This window comes from Oncorhynchus gorbuscha, linkage group LG15, assembly GCF_021184085.1.
Source record: "Oncorhynchus gorbuscha isolate QuinsamMale2020 ecotype Even-year linkage group LG15, OgorEven_v1.0, whole genome shotgun sequence".
Lineage (NCBI taxonomy): Eukaryota > Metazoa > Chordata > Actinopteri > Salmoniformes > Salmonidae > Oncorhynchus > Oncorhynchus gorbuscha.
The window spans coordinates 25,754,247-25,775,352 of record NC_060187.1 but is presented as its reverse complement, the minus strand read 5'-3'; the positions used below and the strand labels follow the sequence as shown (position 1 = coordinate 25,775,352).

General features: G+C 42.8%; 1 protein-coding gene across 10 annotated transcripts in view; it reads right to left on the bottom strand.

The window, feature by feature from the left end:
- The window catches only part of LOC123996805 (nucleoprotein TPR-like), a 36,617-nt gene extending 18,549 nt beyond the window's left edge, over window positions 1-18,068 (bottom strand). For all 10 annotated transcript variants that reach the window (XM_046300513.1, XM_046300516.1, XM_046300519.1 and 7 more), the window contains exons 1-26: window positions 17,902-18,068; window positions 16,853-16,957; window positions 16,587-16,660; window positions 14,950-15,046; window positions 14,763-14,866; window positions 14,469-14,633; window positions 14,126-14,299; window positions 13,811-13,898; window positions 13,554-13,694; window positions 13,185-13,291; window positions 12,782-12,979; window positions 8,736-8,843; window positions 8,354-8,580; window positions 7,944-8,107; window positions 7,164-7,297; window positions 6,711-6,859; window positions 6,296-6,458; window positions 5,996-6,130; window positions 5,721-5,861; window positions 5,356-5,530; window positions 2,504-2,670; window positions 2,005-2,157; window positions 1,660-1,776; window positions 1,192-1,395; window positions 771-958; window positions 532-679 (exon numbers count right to left, since the gene is read on the bottom strand). In XM_046300513.1, coding sequence (XP_046156469.1) covers window positions 532-679; window positions 771-958; window positions 1,192-1,395; window positions 1,660-1,776; window positions 2,005-2,157; window positions 2,504-2,670; window positions 5,356-5,530; window positions 5,721-5,861; window positions 5,996-6,130; window positions 6,296-6,458; window positions 6,711-6,859; window positions 7,164-7,297; window positions 7,944-8,107; window positions 8,354-8,580; window positions 8,736-8,843; window positions 12,782-12,979; window positions 13,185-13,291; window positions 13,554-13,694; window positions 13,811-13,898; window positions 14,126-14,299; window positions 14,469-14,633; window positions 14,763-14,866; window positions 14,950-15,046; window positions 16,587-16,660; window positions 16,853-16,957; window positions 17,902-18,052 — 3,777 coding nt within the window. In that variant the 5' untranslated portion in view covers window positions 18,053-18,068. The remainder of the gene's footprint in view (window positions 1-531; window positions 680-770; window positions 959-1,191; window positions 1,396-1,659; window positions 1,777-2,004; window positions 2,158-2,503; window positions 2,671-5,355; window positions 5,531-5,720; window positions 5,862-5,995; window positions 6,131-6,295; window positions 6,459-6,710; window positions 6,860-7,163; window positions 7,298-7,943; window positions 8,108-8,353; window positions 8,581-8,735; window positions 8,844-12,781; window positions 12,980-13,184; window positions 13,292-13,553; window positions 13,695-13,810; window positions 13,899-14,125; window positions 14,300-14,468; window positions 14,634-14,762; window positions 14,867-14,949; window positions 15,047-16,586; window positions 16,661-16,852; window positions 16,958-17,901) is intronic.
- Window positions 18,069-21,106: the final 3,038 nt, after the last annotated feature.

Below are 21,106 nucleotides of genomic sequence, written 5' to 3'. Positions count from 1 at the left end.
TGTTTCTGTCGATATTATGGAGCTAATTTGGAAAAAAGTTCACGTTTTAATGACTTAATTTTATTTATTTTTCTTACCCAAATGTGATGAAGAAAACGGAGGGATTTGTCTACACAAATAATATTTTTGTAAAAACTGAACATTTGCTATCTGAGTCTCCTCATTGAAAACATCTGAAGTTCTTCAAATGTAAATGATTTTATTTGAATGCTTTTCTTGTTTTTGTGAAAATGTTGCATGCTAAATGCTATGCTAGGCTATCAATACTCTTACACAAATGCTTGTTTAGTTATGGTTCAAAAGCATATTTTGAAAATCTGAGATGGCAGTGTTGTTAACAAAAGGCTAAGCTTGAGAGCAAATACATTTATTTAATTTCATGAATAGTTAACGTTGCGTTATGGTAATGAGCTTGAGGCTGTATTCACGATCCCGGATCCGGGATGGCTAGAATCAAGAGGTTTTAACCTGGGTTCAGGTAACTACCCTATGAAGCCATAAATCATTGGCTGTCCATAGTGTCCAGCTCACCTGCATTCGCTCTCTCTCAGCACTAAGGCTCTCCTGTAGTTCTCTCAGCTCTCTCTCCAGGTGCTCTACTCTCAGCCTATGGCGAAGACTCTCTCCTTGGGCCACCTCGAATCGAGACTCCGCTATCTCCTTCTCTCGGCGCACAAACCTGCAGCGTGACAGGGAGGGGACAGAGGCTATGATGAGAAAAAAAGGGTGTTGTAGGAGTGAAGTAATTGCATGTGGGGGGGGGGCATTACCTGAGTATCTCAAGGACCTGGTCCTGAGACTTGCCTTCCTCCGTGAGGGAGATGTTCAGAGGGCTCTCATTGGCCTGGCGCTGCAGGGTGGCGGCCATCTTGCAGCTCATGGTCTGAATCTGTTCATGGAGGAGGCTGTTCTGCCTCTGCAGCTCTTCAGAACGAAACACCACCTTAGACATCTCCTCCTAACAGAGAGAGTTCATGCACATTACAGCCTTGTGGTGCACACCAACTATGTAAACTGTACAACCCTTGCAAAAGTGACTGGCAGTTTACAATCTCTAGCTTCCAACAAGTATAAAAATATATTTTACACTATCACCATCTACACTTCTAACCATTTGCCACCAACACCATATATATTATTCATAATATAAGCATCTCCTTTGATTGCAATCAATCAACTGCAAATACATACCTTGAGGATCCTCTCCTGTTCCTCCCAGGAGACTCTGGCCTCCAGTAGCTGAGCAGAGGCTCTCTGGGCCCTCTCCTCCAGCTGCTGTCTGAGCATGGCTGCCTGCAGGGCCTGGGCCTTGGCTGCCTGGAGGGACTCCACGTCTGCAGCGTGGAGCATCATCTCACGCTCATACTTATCTTGTGCCTCTGACGCCAGCTTGGCCTGGGAGGGGGGAGAAGACCAGCATTATAGACCCGCTTTAGCTGACCTTCTAGCTGGAATGCAATACATAATGTAGTTTATATGGATGTATGAACCAGTATCACAGTTTACATGGTTAGCGACAATCAAGCTACGTAATGCTCTATACCAAGCATGCGGAAAACAAGGTAGCAAATAGCTTTGTCAGATATGCCATATGAAAAGTTGGGACACCACTGCAACAAGATAAGGGCCAATTAGCCACAGCCCACTTATCCCTCTCACCTGCTCCTGGCTGTCCAGCATGGCCTGCTGTTCCTGGGCTGCTGCCACCGCCGCCATCTGTAGAGCCTCCTGGTGGTCCGCCTGCACACTGCTCAGACTCCTCCTCAGCACAGCCACCTGACACACACAGGGATAAGGAAAACAGGAATTTAAATATTAAATGTGTGGAACAATGGGGACCCCGGCATTGTGTGAACCCAGCACTTACGTGCGCACTGGAGGTGGTTAAATAATACAGAACGCATCAGCTACCATTTGAGCTATACAGTGTGGAAATGTTTCCTTAATAGTCATAAAGCACTGTAAGGGAATAGATGTTTAGCAATGGTCCTCTCTGCATCATACCTGCTGCTCCACGGAGGCCAGGGCTTTCATCTTCTCCTCCTGCAGGCCCTGCTTCTCCTTCTCTGCCTCCAGGAGCTTTTTCTCCAACTGACGGTGCTGCTCCTGGGCTTCCTTCACACGCTCCTCAATGGCAGACCGAGCCTGCTCTGTCACCTAGAGAAACGAGGGAGAGAGTGCCAGAGGGATTTAGGACTGTACAGTTTATGATATGGGTCTGAATAAGGGTATGAGGGATATGGTTTGAAAACTAAAGTTGGAAGGTCATGTTTTTTTTTTGTTTTTTTTTTACAGCTCTGCATACATTATGAAGAAGTCAAAGTTTCGTGAGCCAATACTAACAAGCATTAGCGCAATAACTGGAAGTCTACTGGTATGCTAGCATACAGTACAATGGTATCCATGAGTATCCTACTTAGGGGCCAGGGTAGTATCCTACTAAGGGCTTAGGGGCCAGGGTAGTATCCTACTAAGGACTTAGGGGCCAGGGTGGAGTCCTGACCTGCATCTCCTTGTCCAGGGACTCCTCTAGGCTCTGGGCCATGGCTCTGTACAGCTCCATGCTGGAGGTGGCTGTCCTCAGCTGCTCTGTCAGCTCCTCTGCCCGTGTTTCTGCCTGCTTCAGGCGGCCATGCAGATCCTCAGAGTCCCCTTCTGAAACCTGGAAACCTTGAGGGGCAGGGAGTTAAGTGAGGGGGAAAGATGAGAAGATGAGGTGAGGAGAGGTAAGTGTCACAGACAGAGCACAGCTAGCATGGGCAGCATAGAACGAGAACCTTAATAAAATATCAATAACTCTGCTAATGGTGCATCTCCAGAACACATTGTTTCAGGGTTTTATTTAGCCTGTTTTACTACATTTCCTATAAAATGTCATAAGAAAAACTAATGACAGCATAGCTGTAGAGACTTGACCTATAGCTACATGGAAAACTAGGAATCCCACAGCTTTAATAAGCAAACATGCTAACAAACGTTTCTGCTAGGAAACTAAATAACTGCACTCTGACCCACAACTTATTTGTAGTGAGGCACCGAAATTAAATTTTTGGCCAATATGATACATTCCTTGCCAAAAAAACCCGATACTCAATATTTAATTTTAGCTGCCTTTTAAAATAATGATATTACAGTTAAATAGGTTACACACACACAGGCAGCGGTCCAAGGCACTGCATCTCAGTGCAAGAGGCATCACTACAGTCCCTGGTTCGAATCCAGGCTGTATCACATCCGACAGATTGGGAGTCCTATAAGACGGCGCACAATTGGCCCAGCGTCGTCCCGGTTTGGCCGGGGTAGGTAGTCATTGTAAATAAGAATTTGTTCTTAAAATGCCTTGCCTAGTTAAATAAAAGGTTACACACACACACACACACACACACACACACACACACACACACACACACACACACACACGTCCCCATTACCAGTAAAACATAATCAAATCCTATTTCTTTCACTTGTTGTTTCGTTATTCAATTGTTCAGTCGTTTCATTCTCAACCAGGATTTCTATGGAATGCCGTTTGGGTCTTTGCATGTCAAAAAAAGACCTTGTTTACTAATCAGGACCTGAATATGACGGCACGTCACAATTTAACGCATTCATTAATGTTTTACGTAGTTATTACACAAATCACTCGTATTTCAAAAGTCACAACGATTCATCGATATGTATGCTATGATGTTGTCTCACGCGCCTACAGTGCTGGTCATTAAAAAAAAGCTAGCTTGCTCATGGATGCAAACAATGTTCTTCCCCATAAACGACAATCTGTTTCAGTAGCTATCCTAGCTAGGTGTCATTTAAAATAACCCTAATTTATAAGACAGTTCTTATTTGATTAATGGTGGTCCGACTCCTCTATGTGAAGCTAGCCACAATAGGGATTAGCCACAACAGGGGATTTTGCAGTTAGCCTTCAAAATAAAAGTGTCATTGACAGTGATGCAAATGAATAGAAATAGTAGAATTATGACATAATTGAACAGATCATGCTAAACGAGGTTGGAATGTTATATAAAAATCAACAAAAATAACAAAAATCTGTTGAAATCACAGCGGATGTATTATACTTTAGAATTGCACTGGGGGCGGCAGGTAGCCTAGTGGTTAGATTGTTGGGCCTGTAACCTAAAGGTTGCAAGCTCGAAACCCCGAGCTGACAAGGTAAAAATCTGGAGTTCTGCCACTGAACAAGGCAGTTAACCCACTATTCCTAGGCCATCATTGAAAATAAGAATTTCTACTTAACCTCTCTGCACACGTAACCCGGTAGCAGGATGAAATTCGACAACATACGGTGATGGCAACATAAATAGTCATATTAAAAATTCATAAAAATACAAGTGTCTCACATGTTTCGAAAGCCTAGAATCTTGCTAATCCAACTGCGTTGTCAGATTTTTAAAAGGATTTACGGCGAAAGAAAACGATTATCTGAGGATAGAAACCCATAAAAAACAACTACTTCAACCAGCACAGGCATAAAAAAATTCACAAACTGCAACAAAATAAATAGTACCTTTGACGATCTTCCTCTGTTTGCAATCCCAATGCTCATTGTCACACAATGAATGGTCTTTTGTTTGATAAAATCCATTTTTATAGCCTAACACAAAACATTTTGTGTACCGCTTGTGTCGTGAATTCCGTATCATTCCATTTGATGACACATTCGAGGTAAATACACACACAGAACGTAACTTTTCCAGTCATGTTTGGTTTCATTGCAAACAACTGGTTTGTTTGTAACACAACCAAATCTGATGGGTCAATTCGCAGGACGTATTGAATGAAAGAAACCGATTTGAAGACAACAAGTAGTGACATCATTGTGCACCAATGATGTGACCGCTGTTTTGTTGATTGACTGTATTTTAACCCAAGGACCACTGATCGTCTTGAAATCTAGCATTTTTAGCTAATATCATCCGATTCCGAAAAGTTCACCGATATATTGTGCATCCCCCTACTTATTTGATAGATTCATGAGTGTTAGACAAAGCAAGGAAAGTGAACTTCAAAACATGTTTAATTGGAATGTGCAGCTGTTGTTGATAAGTGATGAATAAGCTAGCTTCTGACATGACTGCAAGTCTGACATTTAGCTGGGAAATTTGAAAAATATCAGAGGCTATTTAAAGACAGGATAGCAAACTGGGATTTAAACCCTCTTAAAAATAGTAATTGTGTAAGTGGCTGTATTGAAGAAAATTCTGAGTACTATCCACATTCGAGCCATTCCAACATTCAGGCTACAAGAACTTCAATGGGTGGTTCCAAAACATTCTATGATGTCTCAGAAGGCAGTCAACGTGATGTGATTCTGTACGGTGTATGTACTCTTACCTCTGATGCCCATGGGAGTGGGCGGGGAGCTCAGGGACAGACGACCACCCTCTCCACTGCCCTGCTGCAGCCTGAGAGAGCTCACCTCCAGCTGGGCAGCACTCAGCTGATCCCTGGTCTTCTGGAGCAGGGCCGTCTGGGCCTCCAGCTGCCTCTTGGTATCCATCAGCTGCAACTGGATGGGGAAAGGCGAGGAAGGGTTGATTTTGTTTATGGTATGTGACAAAATGCTTGAATTCTGCCTTTTTGAAGCAAGTCTTGGGGAAAAAAGTCTAAGTGTTATATTAAAGGAGAAAGAGGGATAGAATCCAGGTAGAAGGGGGGAGGTTGTAGTTGGACTTGGGATGATTGTTGGTTGGACTTACATCTTGGTTTCTGCTCAGCAGGTGGCGTTGCTCCACCTCGTGCTCCAGTCTCTTCTGCAGCTGGCCGATCTCCCTCTCCTGCTTCTCTATCTGGGTGTTCAGACGCTGCCTGGTGTCTGTCTCGGAGCGCTCCAACGTGGCCTGAATGAGCACACAGGGAGAACAGTTAAAACATGATACGAATGCAGAGACAACAGTGCCTCAACCAATTTATGAGTGGTTAGTGTGCGATGTATCAATTGTTTTGAGATTGGTGTGTGTGTGTCTGTAGGTACCTCTATGGTCTTGAGATTGGTGAGCAGCATGTTCTGTCCTCGTTGTTGGGTCTGCATGGTCTCCTTCTCCTGGGTCAGTCTGGACTCCACTAGCTTCAGCATCTCTCTCTCCTTCCTGAGGCTCTCAGCACGACCCTGGAGGAGGAAAACATTCAGCTCAACTGTGGCTTAGAAACTAGATGTAATACATGTATAGAAAGACCACTAAAACACACATTACGAGTGTGAGACCAAGTATTGTCTTTTTTTCTAATACAATTAACAAAATACTTGGAACACACAGACATGAGGTACACACACCTCTGCCATGTTTAGTTTCTCCTGGACAACCCTCAGGTCCTGGGTCATGGTGTGAACAGTCTGCTCACACTTCTGGGCTGCAGCAGCCATCTTCTGTCCCTTCTCCATCAGAGAGGCAATCTCCTTCCTGTAGCCCTTAACATTATCCTGAAGCATCTCATACCTGGGGGGGCACGTCACCAGGGAGGATCAGTAAGTTATCAAGCGAACTTTGCAAAAGAAATCTGAAATAACTTCTTGTTCCCACATTGAGAAAGACAAAATGTCCAAAACACTTTGGTAAGTGTAACTTACCCACAAATTCCAAGGATTTAAAAAAAACAGGGAATTTGGGCAAAGTTCACAGAATTTTACAACCCTAATCATGTGCCATTGTGTTGAATAGTGACCTGAAAGTGATGTGCAATTCTCTTACCTCTTGGAAGTAAACTCCAGCTGGGTGGATATCTTGGCATTCTGGAATCTCTGGTCAGACACCTGCTTCTGTAGCTTCTCACTCTGCTCCATCAGGGCCTTGTCACTCTCAGACCTCTCCCTCTTATAGGAAGAGAACACTTCCTGCAACTAAAAAACATACCAAACAAAATGTTCCTTTGGATAAGAGTAATGTAACCATTTTGTATAAAACTAATTGAAGGATATTGTTTGTGATCAACCATAACATGGAGGTTTGGTGGAACAAAAAGGACATATAATGTTTGATGTATCAAGCAATGCTGCATATACATGTACACCGATATGCAGACTTCCATTCTCAATGTTAAATGTTAGACTGCCACAGAATTCCTGTAGTTAGTAGGTGTATACTGCCCTCTAGTGACTGACTAAGAAAACGTGTAAAACAGCGCAGAAGATTGTGGGAGTTCACCTGTCGGAGGGCTGCCTTGGCCTCTACCACCTCGGTTGACTCGGTTGCCATAGTAATGATTCCAGTGGGTGTGGTGGGGGTGGCGGCAGGGGAGCGGCGGGGGGTGCTAGAGAACTCCTCAGCAGCTGCTGCACCTGAGACAAGAGGTCAATATGTAAATAATATATACACATCCCAAAGTTATCCACTGGGGCTGGGACAAAAATGAGTTATTGAAGAACCAAAAGCCTGCACACAGTATATGCTGCTCCAGTACTTTATTCATGCACCCACATATACAGTGCCTTGCGAAAGTGTTCGGCCCCCTTGAACTTTGCGACCTTTTGCCACATTTCAGGCTTCAAACATAAAGATATAAAACTGTATTTTTTGTGAAGAATCAACAACAAGTGGGACACAATCATGAAGTGGAACAACATTTATTGGATATTTCAAACTTTTTTAACAAACCAAAAACTGAAAAATTGAGCGTGCAAAATTATTCAGCCCCCTTAAGTTAATACTTTGTAGCGCCACCTTTTGCTGCGATTACAGCTGTAAGTCGCTTGGGGTATTTGTCTCAGTTTTTCCCATTTTTTCCCATTTTTCCCATTCCTCCTTGTTGTTGATTCTTCACAAAAAAATACAGTTTTATATCTTTATGTTTGAAGCCTGAAATGTGGCAAAAGGTCGCAAAGTTCAAGGGGGCCGAATACTTTCGCAAGGCACTGTACATTTCTGCTACACTAGCCTCATCAGGCCCTGAAGACTGAAATGTTTGTGAATTAATCTGAACCCGACCTTGCTGAGGGAAGCTGACTCCGGTGGCCTGGGCCAGCAGCACTCTGTACATATCTCTCTGCCTAACGATGGACTCAGCCAGCTGCATCTGGTGGCTCCGCTGCTCTCGCAGAGCCTCCAGCTCTGCCTGGGCCTTCTCCAGACTGCGCTCCAGCTCACTGCACCTGTGTGTGTGGGGGGGGGGGGGGGGGGGGGTTGGAATGACCTTCACTTATCCACAGACAAACATTTTACTGACACATATCATATTGCTTATGCCAATCCAACAATGTCAGATCCACAAATATATCTAGTCTAGTTGGTTGTTTCTGGATGGAGAAAAGGACAGTCGGACACTTATCTTGGGGGCTTGGGTTGAAAGCAAAACATAAATGATCTGCAAAAAATATGGACAATTAAGTATATCACACTTGGTGCCAGTGGTCTCTTCCTCCTCCCTCTCCTGTGCCTCGCTGAGCTCTCGGAGGGCCACCAGGAGGCGCTGGTTCTGCTGCTGGAGCTCCTCCACCCCACGAAACGTCACCAGGTGCTGCGTGATGACCTCTGACGTGCTGCTGATGTCAGCAGAGCTCACCTCCTCGTCATGGGCTACATGGTTACCACGCGCCTCCTCCAACTCAATGAGTAGGACACGGATCTGGTGGGGGGGGGGGGGTGAAAAGGGTATGTCCCAAACCTGTATTCTTGAAACCATCACTTTTTGATCGACATTTATTGATTTTCCACACCTAATTCTACGACAATAGTGAGGTTTGCAAGGTTATAAGACAGGAGGTTCTGTTTGGGCCATACCTGCTGCCCCATGTCTGCAAGCTGCACATCAGACCTCTGGTTGTCTCTCTCCAGGACAGAAGAGCGCTTGTTGGCCTCGTCAGTCACCTTCTGCAGACGGTGAACCTCCTGAAACACAGTAACTAGTTATAATTCCACTGAATGGGTTCTGCCACACTATAAGTGCACATCATAGGCAAGTGCAGTGCAGTTCATGAATACCAACCAAGGCAAGCGGTACCGGAGCACCAACTTTGACACCAACAGGCTCTTGAAGAGCTTCCATCCCCAAGCCATAAGACTACTAAATAGCTAATAAAATGTCCACATACACTATCTGCATTGACCATTCCATTTATATGCATATTCTACACCCACTTGATTTGCTCATGCACACACAATCATATACGCTGCTGCTACTCCGTTTATCATATATCCCGATACCTTACAGCTATACATAGAGTTGAAGGTTTACAAACACCTTAGCCAAATACATTTAAACTCAGTTTCACAATTCCTGACATTTAATCTGATTAAAAATTCCCTGTTTTAGGTCAGTTAAGATCACCACTTTATTTTAAGAATGTGAAATGTCAGAATAATATTAGCCTCAAATAAATAATGAAAAGTGTTCAATTTCATTTAAATAATGCAAAAACAGTGTTGGAGAAGAAAGTAAAAGTGCAATATGTGCCATGTAAGAAAGCTAACGTTTCAGTTCCTTGCTCAGAACATGAGAACATTTGAAAGCTGGTGGTTCCTTTTAACATGAGTCTTCAATATTCCCAGGTAAGAAGTTTTAAGGTGCACTTAAACTAGATGCGATCATGAGGTAGGGGAATTATGTATATATATTGAAACAACATCCTCTGTTCTCTCCACTGGCTTCCAGTTGAAGCTCGCATCCGCTACAAGACCATGGTGCTTGCCTACGGAGTTGTGAGGGGAACGGCACCTCAGTACCTCCAGGCTCTGATCAGGCCCTACACCCAAACAAGGGCACTGCGTTCATCCACCTCTGGCCTGCTCGCCTCCCTACCACTGAGGAAGTACAGTTCTCGCTCAGCCCAGCCCAGTCAAAACTGTTCGCTGCTCTGGCCCCCCAATGGTGGAACAAACTCCCTCACGACGCCAGGACAGCGGAGTCAATCACCACCTTCCGGAGACACCTGAAACCCCACCTCTTTAAGGAATACCTAGGATAGGATAAGTATTCCCTCTCACCCCCCCCTTTAAGATTTAGGTGCACTATTGTAAAGTGACTGTTCCACTGGATGTCATAAGGTGAATGCACCAATTTGTAAGTCGCTCTGGATAAGAGCGTCTGCTAAATGACTTAAATGTAAATGTAAATGTAGTTATTATAGGACTATTTCTCTCTATAACATTTGTATTTCATATACCTTTGACTATTGGGATGTTCTTATAGGCACTTTAGTATTGCCAGTGTTACAGTAAAGCTTCCGGCCCTCTCCTCGCTCCTCCCTGGGCTCGAACCAGGAACATAACGACAACAGCCACCATCGAAGCAGCGTAACCCATGCAGAGCAAGGGGAACAACCACCCCAAGGCTCAGGGCGAGTGATGTTTGAAACACTATTAGCGTGCGCTAACTAGCTTGCCATTTTACTTTGGTTACACCAAGCCTCATCTCGGGTGTTGATGGGCTTGAAGTCATAAACAGCGCAATGCTTGATGCACAACGAAGAGCTGCTGGCAAAACGCCCGAAAGTGCTGTTTGAATAAATGTTTACACGCCTGCTTCTGCCTACCACCGCTCAGTCAGATTATATGCAACGCAGGACATGCTTGATAATATTGAGTAATATCAACAACCATGTGTAGTTAACTAGTGATTATGATTGATTGATTGTTTTTTATGAAACGTTTAATTAGCTAGCAACTTACCTCGGCCTTCTGCATTCGCGTAACAGGCAGTCTCCTTGTGGAGTACAACGAGAGAGAGGCAGGTTCGTTATTGCGTTGGACTAGTTAACTGTAAGGTTGCAAGATAGATTTTCACCTTGTCAGCTCGTGGGATCTGTCACTCTGCCCCTGAACGAAGCAGTTAACCCACCGTTCCTAGGCAGTCATCGAAAATAAAAATGTGTTCTTAACTGACTTGCCTAGTTTATTTAATATTTATTGAAGTGTAAAAAAATAAAAAAATAAACTGATTTCCGATTGTTATGAAAACTTGAAATCGCCCATTCCGATTAATCGGTCGACCTCTACTTTATATACAGTAACAGTCAAAAGGTTGGACACACCTACTTATTCAAGGCTTTTTCTTAAAATGTTGAATTTTTTCTACATTGCAGAATAATAGTGAATACATCAAAACTATGAAATAACATATGGAATTATGTAGTAACCAAAAAAAGTGTATTACTTTATATATTTCAACAAAGTAGCCACCCTTTGCCTTGTTGACAGCTTTGCACACTTTTGGCAACCTCTCAACCAGCTTCATGAGGTAGTAAGCAAAGAAAAATGACAGCCCATCAGTACTTTAAGACATTAAGTCAATACGGAAAATGAAGAACTTTGAACGTTTCAAGTGCTATGATGAAATTGGATCTCATGAGGTCCACCAGAGGAAAGGAAGACCCAGAGTTATCCTCTTCAGCAGAAGTTATTTAGAGTTACCAGCCTCAAATATTGCAGCCCAAATAAATGCTTCACAGAGTTCAAGTAACATCAACTGTTCAGAAGAGACTGTGTGAATCGGGCATTCATGGTCTAAATGCTGCAAAGAAATTACAACTTTTTTTTATTTAACTATGCAAGTCAGTTAAGAACAAATTCTTATTCACAATGACGGCCTACACTGGCCAAACCCAGATGACGCTGGGCCAATTGTGCGCCGCCCTATGGGACTCCCAATCATGGCCAGTAGTGATATAGCCTGGAGTCGAACCAGGGTTCGAACTACTTAAGGACACCAATAAGAAGACAATTGCTTGGGTCAAGAAACACGAGCAATGGACTGGTGCAAATCTGCCTTTTGGTCTGCTGATTCCAAATTTGAGATTTTTGGCTCCAATCCCCATGTCGTCGTGAGACGCAGAGTAAGTGAACGGATGATCTCCACATGTATGGTTCCCACCGTAAAGCATGGAGGAAGCGTGATGGTGCTTTGCTGGTGATACTGTCAGTGATTAATTTAGAATTCAAGGAACACAACCAGCATGGCTACCACAGCATTCTGCAGCGACATGTCATACCATCTGGTTTGCGCTTAGCCTTGGTTGGTATTCGTGTTTTAAGAGGACAATGACCCAAAACACACCTACAGGCTGTGTAAGGGCTATTTGACCAAGAAGCAGAGTGATGGAGTGCTGCATCAGATGACCTGGCCTCCACAATCACCTGACCTCAACCCAATCAAGATTGTTTGGGATGAGTTGGACCGCAGAGTGAAGGAAAAGCAGCCATCAAGTGCTCAGCATGTGTGAAGTCCTTCAACACGGTTGGAAAAGCATTCCAGGTGAAGCTGGTTGAGAGAATGCCAAGTGTGCAAAGCTGTCATCAAGGCAAAGAGTGGCTACTTTGAAGAATCAAAAAAATATTTAGATTTATTTAATATTTAGATTTATTTGATTCCATGTGCTATTTCATAGTTTATTTCTTCACTATTATTCTATAATGTTGAAAATACTAAAAATAAAGATAAACCCTTGAATGAGTAGGTGTCCAAACTTTTGACAGGCACTGTATTTTAATTACTTTTATTTTTCATACTACTTTACTTGTGTTTATTGATTTTGAAAGAGCAAGCAAGAAAAGGCATTTCACTGTACTAGTGCAGGTGACAAAAAAATAGAATACATAGCATTGCAGTGCAGTTCATCAATACCATCTCAAATACATCATTTTCACTTACCCTAGACATTCTGGATGATACAGTTTAGTGCAGTTCAAAACCATCCCAAGCCATTGCATTTATCATGAGTTCACTGGATTTGTTTCTAATTATCCTTACATATCCTCAGATGTTTGGCTAACAAAAGTCTCTTGGTCCTCTGTATGGCAATAATAAAATGCACAAACTAAAACCCACACACCTTAACTGCCTGTTCCAGCTTGGATGAAAGGCTGGCCACAGATTTCTGCATACGCTCATGCTCATCCCTCTGGCGTTTGAGGATGGGACCCTTAGCCTCCACCTCCTGCACTATGTCATCCAAGTACTTATTCACCCGCTTGTTCTCCACACGCTCCAGTTGCAGTGCCTCCTGGGTCTCCACATACGCTGTGTACAACTGGAGAGAAGAGGTCGCTCCAACAGTTATACAGTCCCACCCTCAAACATCAGTACTATGAGCGTAATGTGTTTTAATATAACCGTTTTCTTTGCAAAGTAAATCTCTGCAGATTAATTCTGTAAATGTTAAGTAAATATGTGACGTGAAAATGTGTGACATAGAAGTGTCCTCTGTCACCAAAGCAGTGCAACTGTGGCGTTACCTCAGTCAGCTTCATGCCAGGTTTGACGATCTTGGCAACGGCGACTGCGGTCGGGGACATGGTGGTAATCGTTTCCTCTGACAGCACTGAGGCTGCACCAGCAGAGCCTGGACACACACAACCATGTACAGGGTCAAAGTTAATCCTCCATCTCAAACTGAGGTCTTCAGAGCGTGACCAAAGAAGCCACATCAACCTAACACAATTCAGTCAGTGGACAGTTTATATTAACCATCGAATGCTCATTCAAATAACATCAAACTTACTGGTAAAGAGGTTAATTCTGAGAGACATCGTCCAAAATGAAGCAATTTCACAGTCCAGTCAATTGTTCAGTAGAATCAGGCAAGATTGTGTCTAAGACCTGACCTCTGAGCTTGGTGTCGGACAGCAGTTCGTTGGCGTTCTCCAGTTCTTTTTCCAAATTGATGATCCTCTCCTTCAGCGCAGCAGCCTCATTGTCCCGACAGTCATCCATCTCCTGCAACCTCACCTCTAGGGCCTTGTTCGCTGTAGAGAGGAAAGGAGAGGATAATGGTAGCCTACTTGTGACAAGCAAACCAAGTGCCCATGTCTGAAGGTTCACCATTGAGATGGTGTCTGTGTGGTTTCTCTCTCACTCTCACCCTCTCCAGCATCTTTCAGCAGCTTGTGCAGCTCCTCTACAGCCCCACTCAATTCCTCACTCTTGGACTCAGAGTCTGCAGCAGCTCCCTGGGAAATCAAGGTAAAGGGTTGTTGGCCAGTGTTGGGAAAGAAACAATGTATTCAATGCTCCACATCATCCAGCACAAAAATGTTGCATGCACCTGTTAACTAAAATGTTCTCCAAAAGCTTACTTACAAAAAAAACATCAAGGTAGCAATGATGACCACCATTATTAGGGAGCTATGGACTATTCACTGGAATCCAAAACAAATCCAAGACTTGTTCTACATACCTTGTACAAGTTGGAGAGCTTGATGTTGGCATTCAGCTCGTTTCTAAACTTCTCCTCCATGCTAGCCTGCTGCTCCTTATCCTCTTTCAGTTTGTTGATTATGTCTTCAGCCTGCTTCTGAAGGCCTTCATTTGAAGTCTTCAAACTGGTCACTTGGTCCTGGACTCTGTTCAACTACAACAACAAAAAAGACAACTATAATGTTGACAGAGTACTGGGGGAGAAGCCAGTCAGGTAATAGTTTGTTTTTGATATGTGAATGACTCCATACTCAATAGATGAATATGATAACCAGAATGTACAGCTATAAAAATATATATATTTTAAACTGTCATGTTCTTACCTCATCCTCTTTGTTCTCCAAGCTGCACTTCAGCTCCAGGATCTGGTTGCCCTTCTGGCGTGAAAGAGCCAGCAGCTCCTCACTTTTAGCCTTGAGCTCTGCGTTCAGCCAGGCAGTCTGGCCTCGCAACAGCTCCTTTTCCTGCTCCATACGCTTCTCACGGTACTGAGGGAACCGGCACAACAGCATGGATTACACATGATATATACATGTATAAGATCATTTCACCACCTTCCTTGAGAGGTGGGTCCTATTCAAGTGGCCACGAGCTACAGAGCGTTCAAATAGGCTCACCTTGATGTTGACCTCTGAGGATTCAAGCTCATCCAACTTGAGCTGCAGCCCCATCTTTGAGGCATTGACTTCCGCCACTTTGTCATTGAGGCGCTGCAGGTCCTCTGATTAAAAAAATAAATCCAATAGACATTAGATCAAGTGTGTGTCTGTGTGTTTGCATCTCTCCACATAGATTCATCCATACCACTCAGATAGGCCACTTCCTGGGATCTCCTCTCCAATGTACGCACAAGCTCCCGCTTCTCTGCCTCCAGTTCATTTTTGGCTTTACAGAGCTGGGCCTAGAATAAAGATGTTAAAGCCAATGTCAAGCCCAAAAAAGGTGTCAACACGAACCTAAGGCTGGGTGATATGGCCTAAAAAATGATCAATGGTTTTAATGTTCTCTAAATAAGCTTTGTTGTAAAATTAAAAGGTCAAACACAGCATTTCAAAACAGTCAGCAATAAATCTAATGAATTCAGGGCTTTTGAAATTATACATTTAAAAAATATATTTTTTTTTACCTTTATTTAACTAGGCAAGTCAGTTTTAAGAACAAATTCTTATTTTCAATGACGGCCTAGGAACAGTGGGTTAACTGCCTTGTTCAGGGGTAGAACAACAGATTTTTAGCTTGTCAGCTCTGGGATTCAATCTTGCAACCTTTCGGTTACAGGTCTAACGCTCTAACCACTAGGCTACCTGCCGCCCCATATATGCCTTCCACAACCACAAGACCGAGTAATAATTAATTATTTTATGAAAATAGTCCAGCCTGCCTTTTCTTTGCAATAATCACTCTTCTGGCTTTCAAGTCTGTCTATGAAAATACCCTTTGTTGCAAATGTAACCAGAACCATGAATAATGCACATTCAGTAATAATGACTAACTTCTTGCAGCAAACATAGAAAATTAACACAGGTCTCAAACAATCCCTTAAGCACAAGACCACGTGCAAGTGAGTAGCCAGCTAATCTTTATAGTTCAAGTTTAGCCAACATGGATACATTTGCTAGCTAACAAGGAAGAAAAGTTTCATTGTTATGAATACACCCTTCTGTCCATCTCTAACTGTTTGAACAGCATGCTAGCCTGTCCACTTTGTTTAGATATTGAAATCAAGTGGCCTACCTTATTTCTAAGAATGAGAACGAGTTGCCAATTCCTTATACAATTATGTTTTATGCTTATTTCACATTTAGAAAAACAGACTAGACAGCTAGTCGTCTTTGGTTGAAATGCCGCAATGCCATGCGTGACAGAAAAATAACATTAATTTCCAAAGGGTATCATTAGAAAGCTTAAATTCTCTATTACAGTAAAATAATGTCTCAATGTGTTTCGGTATCAATATGACAAATTCTGTTGTACCAAACCGCAAATAGCAAGTTGAAAATGCTTGTCAGAGAGGAAGAAGTTCTCTCTTAGCTTTGTTGTTGTGAGTGGCAGGGTCTTGGTCAGGGTGTGTGCAAACAGTGAGAAAGAGACTAACAGAGGTTTCACTCTCACCAAAATAAGCCCAATGTTATTCTATGGATATAAGCTTGGCGCCTTAACAACGACTCCCATTGTTAGGGCGGAGGCATGCACATCTCGTCATTACATTCAGATCTCTGGTGTAAATGGAAGGTGCACACAGCACAGAAGGAGCTTAGGAGACTTGACCAAAAATACATAAGAACATGTGGAGATAAACACTTATAAAAAACAAAAAGTATAAGTTGATTCATGTGATAGAGTTATTTGGAATATCGGGCAAAACAAATTTGAATAAATGTTATATATTACCTAGCCCTACACAAAGCATTAAAGAGGTGACAAGACCATGAGGCTCTCACCTGTTCAGATGTCAACTTCTCTTGGTTGATTTCATACTCTTTATTCTTTTCTAGTACACTCTTGAGTTCTTCATCTATAAACAAAAATGCAATTTCATAAAATAGTGGATCGTCATCCCCAATGATGGGATGTACTTGTCCCAAGGTCAAACTTGGGTCATGGTCAGTAAATTGCAAAGGATCACATACCGGGTTTACATACTGTACATGTACTGCAGTGGTAAGTAAAGAGCCTTTGAGTGGATCAAGAAGCTAGTTCCACTTACCGATCTTGGTGAACTCCTCTCGGAGTTTGTGGTGCTGTTCAGTCTGGGTCACAAACTGTTCCTGACTCTGTTCAAGACGTTGCACTTTCTCAAAGAACTGTTGTTCTACAAGAGTGACAACACATGTTAACGTTGCTGCTATTGTCTCGAAGGCGTAATGATAAATCAAAGTAGTTTAATAAAGTTATCTGGGAGTATAGAGAAGTTCTTAACAAACGAACTAGTCATCCACCACGTTGCCAACATAAACCAGTAAGCTAAACAATTTAGACATGGCTGATTAACAATGTTGACAAGCTACCCTAGCTAGCTAACGATTTTTTAATCCATCATATCACTATGCCTTGTGAGATAAACAGTTGGGAAAGGCCATCCACGTTCTGCGATAACGAACGTACAATATAAAATATTTGTTTAACTAAACCTCATTGTTCGATCTGTGATAACATCTTTTTTTTTTTTTTATAACTAAACCAAGATAGACCACTGCCCGTCGTTTCAAATGGGAACAAATGTGTCATGGTGGGAAGAACAAGCCTGGGGCGGGCGGAGCCAAGCAAGAGCAAGCGAGATCCTATTGGCGCTTACTAACACGCATGCGCATATTTCCGTTAGGGAACGCCTACTCCATAGTGCAAGTGCACAAAAACTACTCTTACTAAACAACACAATTTTTAAAAAACACTTTGGCAAAGAGAAAAGTCTACAAAAAACTTAGTCCACTGTGTTCGTAACATATTATAGTTTTAGGAACAGAACATTGTATGGAGATCAAATGTTTAATCAATGAGCAAATTAGCACAATGTCGGCCAATATCCATCTCGTTCCATCTTCTCCCACTGCAGGCAACAGGGCTTCCTCTCACTACCATATTTGGTAGTGAGTGGAAACGCCACGCGGATATTTCAAATGTATACATCCGGTGAAAAAACAAAGAGACATATGTATCTGTGATTCTGTCGTTAGCTAGCTACGTAGCCTAGATAACTTTAGCTAGCGAGCTGGAATTGTACACATCATTACAATGACTTATTCGGATATAACTTACCGCTATCGACTCTAAATTGCTCCTGGTGTGACTTGAGGGAATCTATTTCATATTGCAGATCAGAAAATAACTTTTCTAGTTTATTTTGAACAGCTTTTGGTAGCTTCGCTATCTCAGCGCGCTCCAACGCTTGAAGTAGCACTGTAGCCATATTTCAGCCACACCAACTCTGCTCTGAGCAGGCGCATTGATTACTTGTTCGCTCACATCGTGGTGTATGATGGGAAAAGTAATGTTTACTTTTTTTGTGACTGGGAATGTAACTTTAAAGTCCTGATTGAAAGTGCACTTCAGTCCAGCAAAAGGTCTTATCTGAGTCTTTGAAACCAGTGCTGAATGTTTTCATCTCAGGGTTTAATAACTTTTATTCTCATTAAAAAACAGTTGTATTATATTACCGGTACAATCGCTAAATCCAATACAATATAAATCTCCTGTTACAATTCCACCAGTTTACAGTGACTTTAAGCAAGGAGTTGCTCTTTTTTTATTACACCTTTATTTAACCAGGTAGACAAGTTGAGAACAAGTTCTCATTTATAATTGCGACCTGGCCAAGTTAAAGCAAAGCAGTTCGACACATACAACGACACAGAGTTACACATGGAGTAAAAAAAACATACAGTCAATAATACAGTAGAAAAATAAGTATATACAATGTGAGCAAGTGAGGTGAGATAATGGAGGTAAAGGCAAAAAAGGCGATGGTGGACACCAAGGTACTTGAAACTCTTGACACGCACCACTACCGCCCTGTCGATATTCCTGTAGTTCACAATAATCTCCTTTGTCTTGCTCACATTGAGGGAGAGGTTGTTGTCCTGGCACCACACTGCCAGGTCTCCGACCTCCTCCATATAGGCTGTCTCATCGTTGTTGGTGATCAGGCCTACCACTGTTGTGTCATCAGCAAACTTAATGATGGTGTTGGAGTCGTGCTTGGCCACGCAGTAGTCGGTAAACAGGGAGTACAGGAGGGGAATGGTATCCAACACGTGTTTGATACCATTCCATTGACTCCATTCCAACATTTTGTGAAAATGTGTCAATTTCAAGATATGAATTCATAGTGCATTTTACATAACTCTCATGGTTTATTTAAGAAATACCTAGGTGTCTGGTTAGACTGTAAACTCTCCTTCCAGACTCACATTAAGCATCTCCAATCCAAAATTCAATCTAAAATCAGCTTCCTACAAAGCATCCTTCACTTATATGCTGCCAAACATACCCTCATAAAACTGACTATCCTACCGATCCTTGACTTCGACGATGTCATTTACAAAATATCCTTCTACACAGCAAATTGAACGCAGTCTATCACAGTGCCATCCGTTTTGTCACCAAAGCCCCATATACTACCCACCACTGCGACCTGTATGCTCTCGTTGGCAGGCCCTCGCTTCATATTCGTCACCAAACCCACTGGCTCCAGGTCATCTATAAGTCTTTGCTAGGTATAGCGGCACCCACCCGTAGCACACACTCCAGCAAGTATATTTCACTGGTCACCCCCAAAGCCAATTCCTTCTTTGGTCGCCTTTTCTTCCAGTTCTATGCTGCTAATGACTGGAACAAATTGCAAAATCACTGAAGTTGGAGACTCATATCTACCTCTCTAACTTTAAGCACCAATGTCAGAGCAGCTCACAGATCACTGCACCGGTACATAACCCATTTGTAAATAGCCCATCCAATTACCTCATCCCCATGCTGTTATTTATTTTGCTCCTTTGCACCCGAGTATCTCTACTTCCACATCTATCAATCGAGTGTTTAATTGCTAAATTGTAATTATTTAGCCACTATGGCCTACTTATTGCCTTACATCCCATATCTTACCTTATTTGCACACACTGTTTATACTTTTTTCTATTGTGTTATTGACTGTATGTTTGTTTATTCCATGTGTAACTCTGTGTTGTTGTTTGTGTCGCACTGGTTTGCTTTATCTTGGCCAGGTCGCAGTTGTAAATGAGAACTTGTTCTCAACTAGCCTACCTGATTAAATAAAGGTGAAATAAATAAAATCACCAACAAACTATCATGGTCCAAACACACCAAGACAGTCATGAAGAAGGCACAACAAATCCTATTCCCCCCAGGAGACTGAAAAGATTTGTCGTGGGTCCCCAGATCCTCCAAAAGTTCTATAGCGGCACCATCGAGAGCATCCTGACCGGTTGCATCACCGCCTGGTATGGCAACTGCTTGGCATCCGACCGTAAGGCGCTACAGGGGGTGGTGCGAACGGCCCAATACATCACTGGGGCCAATCTTCCTGCCATCTAGGTCCTATATACTGGGAGGTGTCAGAGGAAGGACCAAAAAATTGTCAAAGACACCAGTCACCCAAGTCTGCTACCGCACAGCAAGCGGTACCGGAGTGCCAAGTCTTGGTCCAAAAGGCTCCGGAACAGCTTCTACTCCCAAGCTATAAGACTACTTAACAATCAAATAGCCACCCAGACTATTTACATTGACACTGCTGATACTCGCTGTTTATTATCTATGCATAGTCACTTTACCTCAACTTTCATGTACAAACTACCTCAACTAACCTGTACCCCCCCCTCATTATTGTTATGTAAATGTATTGTGTTACTTTTTAATTGTTACTTTAGATTATTTAGTCAATCATTTCTTGAACTCCATTGTTGGTTAAGGGCTTGTAAGTAAGTATTTCATGGTAAGGTCTATTCGGTTGTATTCGGCGCATGCAACAATTTTTTTGTTTTGATTTCCAGCCATTATTATGAACCGTCCTACCCTCAGCAGCCTCCATTGCTCTACAATAGTACTGGGATATGCAGGGTCAGACTTAGCATCCTGGATCCTTAGAGAGAGTACAGGTGCTCTATAGTTGTAAAAATAGGAATCATTGTGGAGAAAAAAAAATGCCAAGACATGAAAACTTTAAGAGAGGTTGGTATCTTGGGGGGTCTTTGAATCACAGTTACATTTGGTTCCTTCTAGACCTATCGGCTGCCTTCGATACTGTGAACCATCAGATCCTCCTCTCCACCCTCTCCGTTGGGCATCTCCGGCTTGGATTGCGTCCTACCTGACAGTCGCTCCTACCAGGTGGCGTGGCGATCTGTCTCCTCACCACGCGCTCTCACCACTGGTGTCCCCCAGGGCTCTGTTCTAGGCCCTCTCCTATTCTCGCTATACACCAAGTCACTTGGCTCTGTCATAACCTCAC